The sequence below is a fragment of the Harpia harpyja genome, chromosome Z (assembly GCF_026419915.1).
Source record: "Harpia harpyja isolate bHarHar1 chromosome Z, bHarHar1 primary haplotype, whole genome shotgun sequence".
Taxonomy (NCBI): Eukaryota; Metazoa; Chordata; class Aves; order Accipitriformes; family Accipitridae; genus Harpia; species Harpia harpyja.
This window is the reverse complement of record NC_068969.1, coordinates 110,307,771-110,324,668: the sequence shown is the minus strand read 5'-3', so window position 1 is coordinate 110,324,668 and position 16,898 is coordinate 110,307,771. Positions and strand designations below refer to the sequence as shown.

General features: G+C 34.9%; 1 protein-coding gene across 3 annotated transcripts in view; it reads right to left on the bottom strand.

Annotated features, from left to right (window-relative positions):
- Positions 1-16,898, bottom strand: part of PIK3C3 (phosphatidylinositol 3-kinase catalytic subunit type 3) — an 81,328-nt gene that overhangs the window by 38,331 nt on the left and 26,099 nt on the right. For all 3 annotated transcript variants that reach the window (XM_052776291.1, XM_052776292.1, XM_052776293.1), the window contains 9 exons: positions 16,625-16,692; positions 13,447-13,552; positions 12,480-12,596; positions 10,738-10,869; positions 8,285-8,413; positions 7,883-7,952; positions 7,147-7,211; positions 4,288-4,372; positions 3,092-3,166 (listed from right to left, as the gene is read on the bottom strand). In XM_052776291.1, the coding sequence (XP_052632251.1) occupies positions 3,092-3,166; positions 4,288-4,372; positions 7,147-7,211; positions 7,883-7,952; positions 8,285-8,413; positions 10,738-10,869; positions 12,480-12,596; positions 13,447-13,552; positions 16,625-16,692 (847 nt within the window). The remainder of the gene's footprint in view (positions 1-3,091; positions 3,167-4,287; positions 4,373-7,146; positions 7,212-7,882; positions 7,953-8,284; positions 8,414-10,737; positions 10,870-12,479; positions 12,597-13,446; positions 13,553-16,624; positions 16,693-16,898) is intronic.

Sequence of the window (16,898 nt, the reverse complement as noted above, 5' to 3'; positions counted from 1 at the left end):
TTCCCTGTATCTCTTTCCAAACAAATTTCTACACCTGCTCTTGAAGAATGAATGGTACAGCATTTAAAAATCTGAAAATCTAGATATCTTATTTAAGACTACTTAAATAAAAGTGTCACCATAGTTCTAGAACTACAAGCATAAAACAGTTATGAAAGACATCAGAAGTTATTTCACCCAGATAACAGACACTCTCATCCTATAGTGCAAAAAAAAAAAAAACCCACCCAAAACATTTCTAACATTAAGTGGGAAACAATTTGTTTTTATGAACTTTGGTATCTACTGCTTAATATCTAAATTATACTGAATTTATTATAAGCATAGACATCTGTATGTTAGATGATGATGCAACAGTTCTATTGGAAGGAGTCCAACACAGATGTGGCTACATCCACCAAACTAAAAGATAGAGTCAAAAAAGGGAATGATGTATATTGCCATATAAATCCAAGGAAAGTATGTGAACCCACAGCTGGTACTCAGCATTCTTTACCCTATTTGAAAGCTTCAATTCATTAAATAAATATCATCAAGAAAGGATATGTATATAGTCACGCAGTTTTGAAGAAAGGTACTTACGGCTTCCATTCTCCAAGAGAAGAATGAAGTTAGCTTTTTCCAACTTAAGTCTAAGAGATACTCAGTAGCAAAAAACAAGCCTTTGTAGCAAGCCTTTGTTGTATTTGGAACATAAGAATTTCTCGTTAGCTCAAAAAAACTCTCTCAGTATGTAAAAGAGCACAGGTGGCAGACGAAAACAATTTCAGACTCAGAACGTACCGTGGATGTGCGCTGCCCTCTGCTGTACTGCTTAAATTGTTCCACTAAGCCGAACAGCCATTGTGCTGTTGCTTTTTAACATAGACAGGTAAGATGCACTTTACCCCAAAACAAAATACTAAAATATTGCTACTCTGAGCACACAGGCAGTGCCTGCGATGAAAAGATTTATACCTGTCACCTTAGACAAATGATAGAGACCTCTCAAGACAGATTTTTAAATGCCCATTTATACATCTCCAAGCAGATAAGGAAAACTACACTTGTTTTAGTTGTTCCCCCATGTGCTTAGAGCAAGACCTTTTACCCTAATCAAGGTCCAATGGTTAATTTTCTACTCTTTCATACAGAATATGCTGATTCAAAGCAATATATGTTTCACCCTTATCTGTAAGCTAACAAGCCTTCCATGGGGATGTGTCTCTTTTCCCCAAATACCATTTTTTATTTACATGTTTCTCGTACATTTCACTTTATTATAAACACTTAACCACATCTCCTAACTCTTCATCACTATGTAATGAAGGTATTCAAGGCATCAGAACTCCTATGGGAAGCTGTAGTTCTAAAGTAAGCAAGCAAGCAAAAAAAAAAAAAAACCTCAAAAACCCAACAAACTAAAAAACTCCAAAATTTTCTTCCACTACTAGAAATGTTTTTGTTAAAACTTTGTGAAGTTCATGCAGCTACACACGAACTCATTTTCAACGAAAACACTTGAATTTCCCTCCACCCCAAGGCACTGATTGTAATAGTTGAAGTAGCTTAATTTTCAAATCCTTCATTTCCTCTGGTAAAGAAATCTTCTATTTATTAAGAAACACTAGAATTATTCACTCTACCTGGTCTGTTATTAATCCATACAGATGGCAACAAAAAATAACATTAAAAAAAACTTAAAACAAGTTAGGGAGAATCAAAATGCCCATCTGCTATTTTGAACTTTCAAGATACATGGCTTTTGCTGCAAACTAAAGGATGGACTTGATTAAACAGTAACTTCTACTACCTTCTCTCCCCCAGCTGTGAATTTGTAATGAACAGGACACTAAAGAGTCTATTTCCTTCTTTGTTTTTAGAGAAGGCTTAAAAAACCATATATAATCTCAACTAGAGCTGAATGGTCCAGCCAGCTCAACTACTGGATTTTTGTTGCAGTGGTTTGGTTTCATCAGGAACACAAGATTCATAGGGAATAGAAAATGCTGAAGTGAATCCTGCTCTGACAGGTCTCACATTACGTTCCCACTTCTGGGACTTATCATGTAAATTTCTCAGAAAAACATACAGACCTGGAAAGTTCACAGAACCACTTTGTTTAAAAGAAAGTCAAATCTGAGACAAGAATTCACATGGACATCTCAGTAAAGTCATCAAGATTATACTTAATTCCCTATGACTACTGATAATACTTGTCTAAACGTCTACTGTACTTGGAATAGCATACATAAAAAAGCAGAATTATTTGACAACTATTACAATACAACTAGAATCCAACTAGTAGATCTTGAATTTGCTTTCTGATAGCACGTTAAAAAAGCTACTAAACAGAAATGTAACAATTTAATGAAAAATTAAATGGTTTGATAAAGAACAATTAGGATACTTGGGGTTAGAGTCACTTTACAAGTATTTTTTAATGCATTCTTTTTTCCAGCTTCGTACCAAGAGTTCTGAAAAAAACAATGTAATTATGATTTTAGCCAAGTTTAAGATAATGGTGAAATGTTTCTTGGTCTTAGGTAAAGGCAGTCAAATTTTACCGTATACTATGTCCATACTACTTTCAAAAAAGGTAGCATCGCTCAAGAAAATTCTTGTGTTTAACAAAAAACAACTTACAGGTCCAGCTTTCAGTGTAAAAAATGATGGTAGAACACAGGACTGTAAAATAAGCCAACTGAAAACTATACAAAAACTCCAGTGTTTATAAACATGTCTGTGTTGAGGTTAAGTTAGACTTCCATAACCTACAGATATATAAATGGCTCTTAAACTGACATCAAAACCACATATCAGATACACATTTTTTCATATCTTGCCTACTAATGTATTTAGAGAGCAATTAATCTACTTGCTTTCTTATTCTTCAGCTGCCGTTTCACACTACTAATAATTTAAACCTAAACTTTGATTCACTGAACCAAATATTACCTTAGATGAGACAATATAACTTTACATTTAAAAATATATATTCTAATCTACAATACTCAGTGGGTTATACTCCAGGAAAATGGAACACAACAGTACCAACACATTAGAAATTAAACAACTGCTGTTATAAAATTATACTGCTAAAAAGAATTACCTGTTTTTGTTAGCAAAAGATTATCCAGATGTCTATCTCCAACTCCGAGGATGTAAGTAATTACACAATAACCAGCTGTAACAAGTAAATTGTAAACATCAATATCAATATCTTTCCTGGAGAGCAACAAGTTCCACACAATTAACAACAGTGTATGACATTATCTCAGTTCTTGTTCATTAGTAATAAATATACCATTGAGACTGGGGAAGGGGTGGTGCTGGTGAAGAATAATCAAGATTGTCAACGCTGTGAAGAACATTTGAAGTAACAGATTAAAAACTCTGAAGTTTATTCAGTACTGCCTAGATTTTAATTTCTTACTACACAATCATGCGCTTAACACTAAAAGCCTAAATTCATTCAATATTGGGATCAAGATACTTCAAAGGAAGATGAAGTGCTTTGAGCAAAATGAATGTACTCATTTTGAACTGAAGACTGTACCAAACATTAGACATTGATATGAATCAGAATGTATACGTCAGCAGTATTCACAAGCTAAGCAGTAAGCCAGACAGTGATAAGTAGTGAACTGCTTCATTGTTACTTTCACCCACTAACAAGAACAGTTTGAAGCAGCTCTAAAGACTGTGCCATCAGAAAGCAAAGGGGAAAGGAGAAGATACTGTGGAGCAACAACTGAATTCCTTTTTGGTTTTTTTTTGTTTTTTTTTGTAGAATGAAGTTGCTTTTCATTTAATGGACAGCAAATGTGATATGTTAACATTGCCACCAGTTTACTGAACAAGAGCGACACTAATGCTTTTTCTTGTCAACCAAATGGAACAAGAAGTTGAATGTAGCCTCACCCCCCCAAAAATCTGATGTTTTAAAAACAAATAAAAATTTTTCACCTCAAATACAGATGATTTCTTATTATAGAAATACTTTACATCTCCCTGAATTATAAAGGCCCCAACTCATGAAGTGGAAGGGTCAGAGGCAAGATCATTGCTAGAAAGTGAAGAATATTTAACTTCTAGTCTCCTTTAAGGAGAACAAAAACAGGGCTGAGGAGAGGAATTGTGTATGACATGCCAGGCTCAAAACCGGTCTTTTCACAGGCATTCTGACAGCAAGTACATGCGTAGTGCCCTACCTGCAGTCATCTGACGTGAAATGTCCTAACACCTCATCTACCCTGTCCTTTATACTTCAGATATTAAGTTACCAGCTGTAAGACTGTAACTTACCACAGCTCTTAACATATGTGTCCATCACCTCTGCACTTATTCCATGAGGGCCAGTCTCACTAGGTGCATGTTTTCTGAAGAAGTTCTGGAGGGGAAGTCATCAACATATTTAGTTATTCCACATGATCTGAAACAGGATCTTTAGAACTGGTAGAAAAAAAAGATTTAAATCAAGACCACAAATGGCCATTACTACAATCTGTAGTAAACTAACAACCACTCCTCAAAAAACTAGTAAGATCTAATTTCATATCGCTTTATTTTGTCTTAATCATCACATTCCTATACTCAAGAGAAACAGATCTCAAGTTCAAACTGAAAAGCAGTTTTCTTTATTAACAGCTTCAGAAAGTTAACAATGCATTGAAAAGTTACTGATTAATAACTATGAGTGCAAATACTTCCACAGGAAACTGTTTAGGCCAGATCAACAAAAACTAAAACAGGACTAACAGTCCAGATTAGTAACTACATTTGGAACACACTCTCTTACAAGGTTTATCATTGCTATATGTCTCCATATTCCTCAATACAACCAACCACTACTGAATTTAAAAGGAAAATCTAAGTCATCAAATGGAAACTTCACATTTCCTGTGAAACAGGAACAGGGCCAAAACAGTCCTTCGCACACTCAGAAGAAAACTTTTTTTTTTCTTGACTGAGATGAAAGGTAACTAAATTAAATCCAAGCCTAAGCACAAGTTTCTTCCAGTAAGCAAACACAAATCTAAGCAAGCACTGGAAGAGGAGCTTTGTAGGCAACTAGATGACATATAAGTGACTAAAATCATAATGAAAAAATGAAGGGAATCTTAAAAAAGAGGAGATGGTACTGAAGGAAGATACCTGCAGGCAATTTAAGAAAGTTTTGCTTGAAAAGGACTCCTGTTGTAATGTGTATCAGAGATTTAAGGCCTGGAGAAAGCTTTAATTATCTTTGCTTGCAGAAAAAAAAGCCCTTCTGAAATATGTTAAAAAAGCTGACAGAGTAAAGATTCTGTTAAATGAAATCCCTAAGCGAAATGTGGAAGGAAATTTTTAACTGCTTAACAGGGTACTATAGTGAGATTTACTTTCAGTGCTCCAAAATGTTACATGCTGTATGTTAAAAAACCAAACCAAAAAAAAACCAAACCAGAAACTAAACAAAAACCACACATACTTCAGACCATCCAAATGCTAAATTGTCAAGTGTGGAACAGAAATACCTCTAAAACATAAACTGTAATTTCAAGATTGTTGATAGAAGGTAAATAACACTCAAACACCAAAACACCTTTTCTGTCCCGCATATCTGCATTACCAGCCCATACTAGATTACTTGCTTTAATTCTTTTCAGAAGTGAAACATTTTTTAATATCTATATACAGTACCCATCTTTATTACAAGAGCTGTGACACCCAAAATGAACATTTACAAAAAGAATAAACGAAACTTTCACAACACCTAAAAATGTTCATTTAGTTTTTATTTCCTTGGCCTACAATGCCCAGCTATTTTATCATGCTTTGGCACAGGAAATCTGAGCTCTATAATGTATTTTGTCATTGATCTGTGAAGTAATCTCAGATCACATTCTTCTGGCGTCTTGTCTATTTAGATTAGCAATTCTTCACAGGAAGAATTGCTCCTTAGGTCTGCACAGCAACTGAAACAGTGGGGCACCCATTTCAGATTGGAATATGATGTTATAAGTAATTGCAAAATTACAATTTCACAAGCATTTCTAAATATATTATTTTATAAAAACATCCAATGAACTAGAATATGAGTACTATGTTTCCAAGATTACAAAGGATTGCCAAGAAAACACTTTCTAAACTGTACGATTACTGAATGTGTAGATGTAGCTTATCACCATCTTTACAGAATGAAAAGTTCAAGAAACTTAAGCAACTTGATGCTGGTCATTGTCTGACTAATGATAAGCATTTTTTATAGATAAGCATTTGATATGCTTATTTGTTAAGCAAACGATAATGGCAAGCGACAAGCATTTTTTAATCTCCGTATTTTTAAAATATGTAGTTTATAGTAGCTGGGAGCTGTTTACTTTGGCTCCCAGTTACTGAGCTATGAACATATGCAAACTTAACAATCAACTGCAAAAAAGGGAAAAAAGGTACTGTGACAAATTGAATCCAACATAAACATGCTGTGTTTTCATTAAAAAAACTTATTAGCTATATCTCTCATACAGCAATTTGGTATATTTTTATCTAACTATATTTATCTCAACCAGCTGAACTCTGCTACCTAGCTTGTGTGCTGTGCTTGAAACTAGCATGAATTTTGTGTGCCACTACTCAATTATGTGTCCCTACTCAATTTCATGACAGTTACAGAAAGTTTGCTAAAGAAAAAAAAAAAAAAAAAAAAATATCGCACAGTACCTATACAGCCACTATGGCAGGGAAACAGACTTCAGAAATTATATGAACAAACTATTTAGTTGTTCCATCAAAAAAAATTATTAAAACATACTTTGACCAGGTATCAAGCCAAAACTACCACATGAACAACAGAAACACTTAACAACAAAACAGTACAGAAAAGTGTCATGCACCTACCATTCATCATTACAACAAAGCCAGAATTTCAGTATCACCACTAAATTACACTTTAATTATTTAAATGGTATTACTTTTAGGACATGAGATACTCATGTGGTGATTTAAGTATATGTTTTTTAAAGTAAAACATCTGCTGTAAATATACTTATGTTTCAAGCTATAATTTTTCTTCTAACAACAGATACAAAAATCAGTGGGAGACTAAAGACTTCTGTATGAGATCTAAGCGTGCAATTTATACTGTTTGATCAGGAGACAACTTAAAAATCCCCCATCACGTACCTGTATACTTTCCTCAGTAGCAAGAACTTCTGCAACTGGTACTGACTGAATAAACTGCATGAAGCCTGTGACAGAAGACAACCAAAAAAAGAAAAATCTCCAATGCATAGAACTTTCAGGCTACTCTATAATGCATGTTTATTAAAGGACAACACTAATACACTTTCATTCAGCTGCTTCTCATCACCAAAAAAACCATTTTGTTCCAATTTTCTACATCTTCAGTAGTTTTAAAACAACTTGTCATTAACACCAAATTAGCTTGCAGAAGGTCTGTTCTTCCAAGTTTTCATGGGAAGAGAAAGTAAATCAATGGCTTTCTAAATATTTATCCAGAATGTTTCTAAAAACATAGTCAAGTTTAATTTTGTTTTGTCTCGGTTTTTTCCTCCATCTCATGCAAAGATCTATAAATAGGAGAGTTAAAAGTTATTTGTCCAAGATCACACAGCAAGCTAGCAGCAAAGATAAGACTACTGATTGTCACATACTCCAAAATCCAGACCAGGCTTCTTTTATGAAGACATTTGAGTCACTTATGGAATACTGTGGTCACTCAGGTTGTTTACTTCCATGACTTCTATTGCAACAAGATTTTCTTACACATTTGAGCTCCTTTTTAGAATGCTGTACTAATCAAAACATCTCATGAAAACACTGTGTCACAACACAGTCTACGAACGAGGGAGAAGATTCCTCCCAATACTGTATTTTTAGGAAATAAAAGTATTCATACCATGTTTTGTACTAGTTGCCAGCACTTTATAGGGTGTCAGTTTCAAATCCAGATTCTCTTTTCTTAACAGCTGGAAAAAAACAACACACAAAAGCAAAGATGAATGCAACAGAAAGGCAGCTTCTACTTCTAAAACCAATGCGTATTGGACATTGATCTCCACTGTTCTTCATTTAAATTAGTAATGAGTGAAAGCCTGTTTGACCTTTTTTTTTTTTTTTTTTTTTTAAATCTACACAGGATCACTGCATGTCTATAAAGAAAAGAAAAAAGCCATCTAAGATCTGAGAACCCTGGAATGTATTAGCAACATAAACTGCATTAACAGGTTTTAACAGTCTTGCTCTAGACAAGGAAAATCAAGAGTAGAGAAGGGCAAGGATGTGGATTAATATTTCTCACCTTATCCATGAGTGAAATAATCTGAAGAATAAGTTGATCTTGACGTAAATCATCACCATGCTTAAAAATTACAGGGTATTTGCCTCCGTCTTCTGTCTTGAAGAATAACTGAGCAGGCATTAAGGCACTCTGGAAAAGGAAACTTGTTCTACTAAACTGGTTCATATTAACATGTTGCTACAGTAGAGTTCTAAAATATAAATCTTTGTTTACTGCACTGTAGATACCAAGTGAATTAAGCAAGTATCAGGTCATCGGATTCAAGTATCAAATTCAGTTACAAAAAGGTTTGGAATAGTCCCATTTGAATACCAACAGTGTGGCAGTGAGTACCAGAGCTCTTTTGCTGTTCCTCCAGTTTGGTAGAAAAGCAGCAATTCTAAAGCTTCCAAAAGCAGTTACTCATTGTTTAGGACTAAACAGTTAGAACATACCATTTCTAGTTACCAAAAATGTGACCTAGGCATGTTTTAAAAAACACAAAACCACAAAAAACCAAAACCCCCTTAAAGCTTTCCTCCTTTTTTAGCAAGGAGTGTGAAGGATACATTCCCTTGCCACATCCCCCCTCCAGCAGCAGAAGAGAAAGGACAGAAGTATTCAAGTTTTGTTTGTATGCATGTAATTCCAATCAACACAGAAGCACTATGCAAAAGGTCACAACAAAACAAATTTAAACTGACCAGATCAAAGAGAGACACAATTATAGGATAAACATCAAAGAAATGCTAGGGGCAAGACATCTTAAACAATTAATTGCTTCCTTAATCTATTTAGCAAAAGCAAAAATGCCTTTTTACATTGTTGTTTGAGAAAGCCAATTTAATTGTTTGCAATTTCTCTGCATAAAATGGGTTGAAAGGAATCAATTACCTACATGAATTATTTCATCTATTGCAACTGACCAAGTCACTTCCCTCAAAACCAAAAAAAATATTCAAGGATACAGAGTTCAATATTTGAGCAGTTACATTAGATTTTCACAGGCAATGAATGTTTCAAAATTATTAAGTTCAATACAGAAAGGAAAAATGATTCTTTAAGTAGTCCTACAAAAGCTGCCATGTGATGCCCAAGAGCACCAAAAATTAGTCATTTATCCAACAGTACAGAATGAGAGATTAAATGGAAATCTGTAACCTTTCAGAATCAGGTGAATCAAAACCATCACTGATTTTGAAAGAAGTTATATCTCAGATTTTTGGTCCTAAGTTTTCTACATTGCTACAGTAGACCAATATGTAGAAGACTATCTGACTTGAGTTTGTCCTGATCAAGTTAAGCTATTATTCTTGATAGGAAATATTTAGTTGCTGTTCCAGCAGTATTTTTGTCAACATTCTTCCCCCAACCCTTACAACATATTCATGCTAAAAGTTGACCCAAGTTTGCAAAATCTTGTTTTCATGACAAGATCTTTCCAATTCTGCCTCCAACCTGAGGTGCAAGAGCATGCAATTGAAGAAGCGTACTCTTCAAAGAGACTAACTGGTACATAAAGAAGCAAGCCAAAGCTGGGAAACCAAGAGACGGTTTGGTAGAAAACTGCAAAAATGTTCATCTCTGATTTTAAGTAAACACAAATTATATCAGTCACCAAAGTTTGAAACTACTGGGCATAATAAAATTATGAGCTAGTAGAGATGATGGATTAACATTGGTTGTCACAGCAGCATGTATGTTTTTTAACTGGCAGAGAATGCCTCCTGGACATAGGCCTGACTCATAAAGCACATTTTGGTCATCTTAAAATTAGATCACAGTCACCTACATGAGTTGAAAGTAAATTTATAAAGAGGTTCTACATCACTGGACACAGGTAATAACTTACATTCCAAGCAATAACTTACATTCCAAGTAGTATAGGAAGCAAACTAACCCCAGGCCTTTCAACTGTTTATTAACTAGATTAAGGGATGGCCATATGATCACAAGCAACTGCTACAGATTGGTTTAAGGACTTATCAACCATAGGGGATATAGGATCTACCTGTCAGCCCACTGCAACTGCATGAAACAGACCACCTTATTGCTTTTCCAGTCTCCACCAATTTAACAGTTTTATTTTCCAATGTAATAGACACGTACATGTAGCTGACATCCAGCACACCTGACTTGATTTGTATGATTCTGATCATACATGGTATTCCTATTGAATACTGTCTAACTAAAGTTCAGAGAAATTCTGAACTAGGAAGCATGCCTTGAGGTTGGGGACTTCATAAACTTTATAAACTGTATCATTCTTACAAGAGCTGCTTTAAAGTTTGCACATTAACTTGAAAAAAAGAGTTTCACAAAGAAAATAGAGTTGTTTAACCACTTTAAGAGCACGTTACAGTTACATCTTGCCTCGACTATGTCAGCCCCTTTAAATCTTTAAAACTGATGTTTCTAAGCTTAGTGCTCGTAAGATTTGTTTGTATTTCAGCTATTCAGAATATCTTATTTACCTTGAAGAGTGTGGCTTTTTCAGGGATTATCCCTTTAATTTTCACCTGAGGTTCCAGAGGAAGTGGAATAAGTTCCATATCTGCTAAATTCATCTTTTCATTATCTGCTAACAATGCCTGAAGCCTCTCATTCTAAAAGAATAAAAGAATGAAAACTTGTTTTAAAAAAAGCCAAAAAACCCACAACCATAAAACACATACTAGGTACGTATGAACAGTTAAAAAGTCTTTTAACAATGGACGTATTATTAATAAACAGCCAATTTATTCAATTATTTACTCTTCCAAAGAATCAAGGTTTCACTCTTAAAATCCAGTGAAATAAAAATTCCCCACTTGCAGTAATGTGAATAAGGAAGCAGATACTCCATCTAGTCTGAGTATAGTCAAGCAATTTTTTAAGTGCCAGATATAACAGACTTACAAAAATTTATTTCTAAATTACATGTACAAGTAGCAGGATGATGTTTTCCATACCAGTATCAAACATTAGCTCTGTTTCAGAAACTGGATTCAAGTCTTTAGCTCTGATCATTTAAATCCCTGAACTCAAGGAGATCCCCTACCATCAGTGAACCAAATTGCAAACAGCTTGCACAGATCTGATTTCAGGGCTTGCTCTGCATTCCTACAACTGTAGTTACCAGAAACACAATACCAGTCAATTTTCAAGTACTTTACACTTGGTGCCCTACAAAATAAAGGTTGAATACATAAAAGTCTCTAGCCTTTTCCCTTACTGAATATAACAGGCAAAAACACACAGCAAGGTAGCCCACTACTGTTAGGAATACTTTCAGTGGTTAACTGCTGCTAGCTAGATTTTAATTGAAAAACCGAAGCCATTTGTTTCTTAGTTTTACAGAAATATCCCAGCAGTTATAAAAGACTATATGACAGAATACTACCAATGTATTGCACAAGCAAGAAATATATTCTTACGAATTGAAAAATACTCCTCCTCTTTTAGTGATCACACCTTTATTACTGATATATAGAATATTCACAAAATTTCATAACAATGCTGCAATACTTGTGTTTCATTTTCCTGCAGAAATATACCCCACAGATTTAAAGAAGGGTGACAAAAATCATTACACTGAAAAATACATGTTTAAAAATACTGATGTGTGCCAGAAGAAAAAAAAAACAAAACAAAAAACAAAAACCAAACATGAATAGAAATCCCTCTGGCCTTCCTGCTTCCTCCACATACACATCTGTCAAGTTCACTTAAAATATTTTAACTAAAAAGGACCAATCTTCTTAAAATGCACCTATGATAGAAATCCCTTTCCACAAGATGCAACAGAAGGCAAAGTTCCTTATAAAGGAATAGTTTTGTGGCTCTTGGAACAAATTAAACATTGCTGCTAGACAAATTTCATTATCTATCCTGGCATAATTCTCACGCCACAATAACCTCTGCTACCTTCCCACATCCCCCACAACTTGTTCACTCTTGTATCTTCAACTACTCAATTATTCCCCTATCTTCCTTTTGCCAAAGTATTCCAAGATTTTTCTCAAGGGCCTCTTCTGTTTTTCGTCTACAAACTTTCAGAACACTTTGGAACTTTGACCCATCTAAACCTCTCCAAAGTTTGTTTCAAGTTACCTAAAGTTATTACAGGACAGATGGACATCTGTTAAAAATCTCAGTGCTAACAATTTTTAGTTAAAAGCCAACATTCCTATTATCAAATTCTAGCCAGAGATAATTTTTCCAATCCTTTAGTTACCTTTTTCTTACGATTCCCACTTTCACGCTGCACTGCTTTCATTACATGAACCAGCCGATCTACAAAAGTCTGCTGGGCTGCCAACAATGAACGCATAACTCTGACAGACTTATCACCCTAAATGAATTAAAAGAAACAAAATTAGTTCTTTGTTCTGTAATTATTTTATCTAGAAATTATTCCTTTATTCTTAGACCTTTGGGCTTTTAAGAGGTAAATGAATAATGATCAATTTCCTGTCAATTCAAAAGGTATTTTCTGTAAAACACTATCAGAATCACTGTAGCTGGCAATCAATTATCTGACCAGCAGTGCACTTCAATTTGCATCAACAATTTCAGTGGTGAACAGTCATGCATGACAAACCTATTCACACAGCCAAAATAAGTTAGTAAGGATAAGCACATGCAATATTCTTATGAAGCATAAGAGTCAGATTTAAGCAACATCCCTAAAATCAGAATTTTAGTATGAAGTGTGAGATACATGAAAATCAGGAAAGACTGCACATCTGCTATACGTTATAGCTTGCAATTCACAAAAGTATTTATTTTTGTTTTTGCTTTTTTTCCCCACTGCTCCAGCACCCTCTGCTGCTGATACACAGAACAACACTGTGAATTCAAAAGATAGGTGTCTTGTCTCAATTTACACTGCAAGGACAAGTGCTTCCAATAAAGAAATAGTAAATAAAGTAGACCGTTTACACAAGAGAGAGGATTTTAGGCCCAGCAGGTTACTAACAGGAATAAGCAATAAAACAGAGGAAAGAGTTCCCAATACTTGTTCTTTTCTTTTCCAGTAGTTTCTTTGGTTTACCACAAATTCAAAATTCAAGCAAAAGCAGAAGCTTTTTTAAAATTTCAATACCTATGACATAAAAAACTGTTGTCCTCCTAGACACCTATGTCTTTTTAAAGAATGACTATCCCAAACCACTAGGCATTTCCTTACGCAGAGGCATTACCTTCAGCAAAGCCTGACTAAATCTTCTCATCACATTTAAGTACATTTCGTGAGTCTTTGGGTCCCTCTGCTGAGTGTCTTGGTCTTCACACTCCACTATTACATACCTGCAGCATAAAAACAACCCAAGTTATGCTGTACTCTGGTGCTACACAATTTGAGTGAAATACAGTAGTCCTGTATTATAGGCCTGGAACTAAAAATAAAGTTGATCTTTGAATGAGATTGCTATCTCAACCAACAGGTGAACGCTTCAAAATTGCATAGTCACAAATTCCCACTTGGATCAGGAGAGCCTATCAAAGTTTCTGAGGTCTTTCACTTGCAATGAAGCGGCATCACTCAAACAGGACAAGTCAGAAGTCCAAATCACATGAACACTCCAACCAAGCAGTACACATGGGAGGAGCAGGCATTCCACTGTGCTACTACCCTCTACACAATGTAGTGGCTACAAACTTGCTATTCAAATATACCTGCAAAACCAAGAAGAATCTCACCCCACCTGTTCCCTATTTTACCATTAGCAATGGTGGAAGAGATGGTGTTAGTCCTGAAGCAGCTCTGCAAAGTCTACATTCCAAAATAAGTTTTCATTTCTAAAATTAGGATTCAGGTACAAGATTTAAACAGTACAACTTGGGACAGTTATACTGAAAATTTATATGTTAAGCAGTTGTTTGGAATGCTTTTGTGCTTCTTTCTGGTCACAGCACTTACAATCAAAAAGTAGCTATGCACGGAAGTTATTCTTTCCGTTGATCAATCTATCTCCTAGCACCACCCAGTAAAAAAAATACAATCCCACTGTTAAAAAAAGGAAGAAATTAGCAAGTCAGTCGATTTTAAAACACTGAATTTGGATTCAAAAGCAACTCTACACATTCAACACACACATCTGGACTTTACTCTGGCAGCTAGAATTAACCCTTCCTTATGCACTTTTTCAGAATCTCTTTGCAACTGAATGATTAGGGGACAAATTAGAGGACTGCCATTTGCAGCTGATCAGATTTGACTAGTCTTATTTGTAAATACACAATAAGGCATATGTAACTCATTCCATGAGCATTATCTCAATGAAATCTGTAACTAAAGATTACTTCTAGGACTTTGGTAATAAATTGTTCTACATCATTCCCTCACTAAAATGACAAAATTAGATTGCAGTAATATGTGCATAAAAATAAGTCCATATTTACAAAGTCTGTGCACCAAAACTTAAAGGAAAACAGGAAGTAATGAATTGAAACATGCCATTTTCATCTTCATTTGTTAAAAAGCCCTAGACAGTTTCTCAAAGCTATCTTGAAACAAGGAGTAAGAGTAATGCTTCATACTCGGGTAGGTGTCTCGTATGTCCAAAGAAGAGACAGAAAAAAGCAGTAGCTGACTTCTGTAGCTGCTGTTAAAGTATGAGGATAGGACAGCTTTACAGTGACAAGTGACTGAGCAGGAGGTTTGATTTTCAAGGGTTATTGTACTTTTTCCATTGATTATTTTAGGTGCATGCTGTGTCTGGATAGTTGAAACAAGCAATTGATCAGCAGCCAAGAGGATTTATGGCTACGTCAGCTGAAACAGTGGCTGCAACATTTGTATTTTGTCACTGAGAAATTGAGATGTCTAGAAAGAAAACAAAGAATAAATTGACTGGGGTTTTTTGGTTTGGTGGTTGGTTTGGGGTTTTTTTTTTTTTTGTTTGTGGTTTGTCTGTTTGGGGTTTGGGGGGGGGTTGGTTTTTGGGGTTTTTTTTTATAAAGTCATAAGACAAAAACTTCAGAGTTCTGGATGTTTGAACTTTCTGTAGACTGAGATGTTGCCAAAATTTAAGTGCATAAGTGCACAGTTTCTATCCATGGGGTAGAAATAAGCTAATCTACTAACAGTGATCTTAATGAAGAATATTTGATTAAGTCAAGCATTTGGCTTCTACCCACATCAATTCAGCCTGCAATTATTTTAATAATTTAAATTTGATGGCACTTTATTCTGAAGCCAAACATTATCTTTGGCCACTGCAATAGGAACTGTAGTTAAGTCGTGCACTTAAATATCTTAAATTCAAGCTACTGAAAAAGCAATGAAATAATAAAACTTAAAAAGACAAATGGAATCACTCTTAGCATAGGTTAGGATTCTTTTAAGAATTTTATAAGAACAGTTTGGTAGGTTTGCATCACATATCACACTGTTCCCAATTCATGACTTATCTGTGGTTAATATTCATAGCACATTAACATATGATCATGGGTCTTAGTATTTTTAATTATTAGATACAGCTACAAAAGATACAAATGTAAATCATTTGACTTAAGTTTAGCCATGTAAAAGGCATCTACGCTCTCTATTTTAAAATACATGTGTATATACAAGTAAATAGCTGTATGTGTTGTGTATATGCGCATATATATATACATTAATATATACACATATACACACACACCTTCACAGAGTACAGCTCTATTCATCTCAGCTTCCTTCAAATGAGATAATTCCTATCTGCAAATGCTTACTCAGAAGGCATGCAGATGACTGGTTTAGGCATCTAATTTAATTCTTAAACCACTGAAGTGAGACAAGATCCTTAGCTAAGTAATCGTACCTCTCCACTATCTAAATGAACTATTCACAACTAAAGTTCCCCCTTAAGAAAGCCTGCATCTGCAATGACATTTTGTTTGTGCTCATAATATACCCACAAATGGAATCTAAAAAAATAATTAGATTAGCACAAAAAAATTAGTGCTTTATGAACCTTCCTAAAGTACACTCTTGATTAATACTAAAGTGCATAACTTCAGTATTCTAGCCAACACTGTCAAAAACTATAAACACAAACCAAACAGAAAAGCAGAGCAGAAGAGGAACTTTAACTCCACCCCACCACCATAAACAATTTGAATGACAACTTATAAACTACAGTTAGGCTTTTTTTGGGGGGGGGGGGGGGGGGGGGGGCACCACTGTACTTAATGCCCTACAAACCACCAGCGCCCTCCTTTTACAAATTATTCTGTTCAAATGATATGGGTTTAAATCCACTACTTCATCCTGAGAGAAACTGAGATTCTCAAGTTCTCAAGAGAGGTTATCTTTTGCTGTGCATCCTTCTGGGTATTATAGCTGTGATTTCAATTAGACATTGGTACAGTATGAATAAATAGTTTCTAACATACCAGTACAAGTAGTTTGCCAACGTGGAATTTTTGCATGCTCGTGATATCAAGAAAGTGCAAAGGTCTTGCTGGAAGGGATTTAAGAAAAGCAAAATTAAGTTGTAAAGAAGTCTAAGAACCTGAGAGAGACACGAAGTAAAGGAAAAACCCCAAATAACTGCAGGGCATTTTGAGAGATACATTTCCTTCTAAAATCTGAATCCAATCCAACCTAATATTTAAATCGTATTAGTTTTAATATTACTCCAAATCCTGCAACAACACTGCAAGTCAA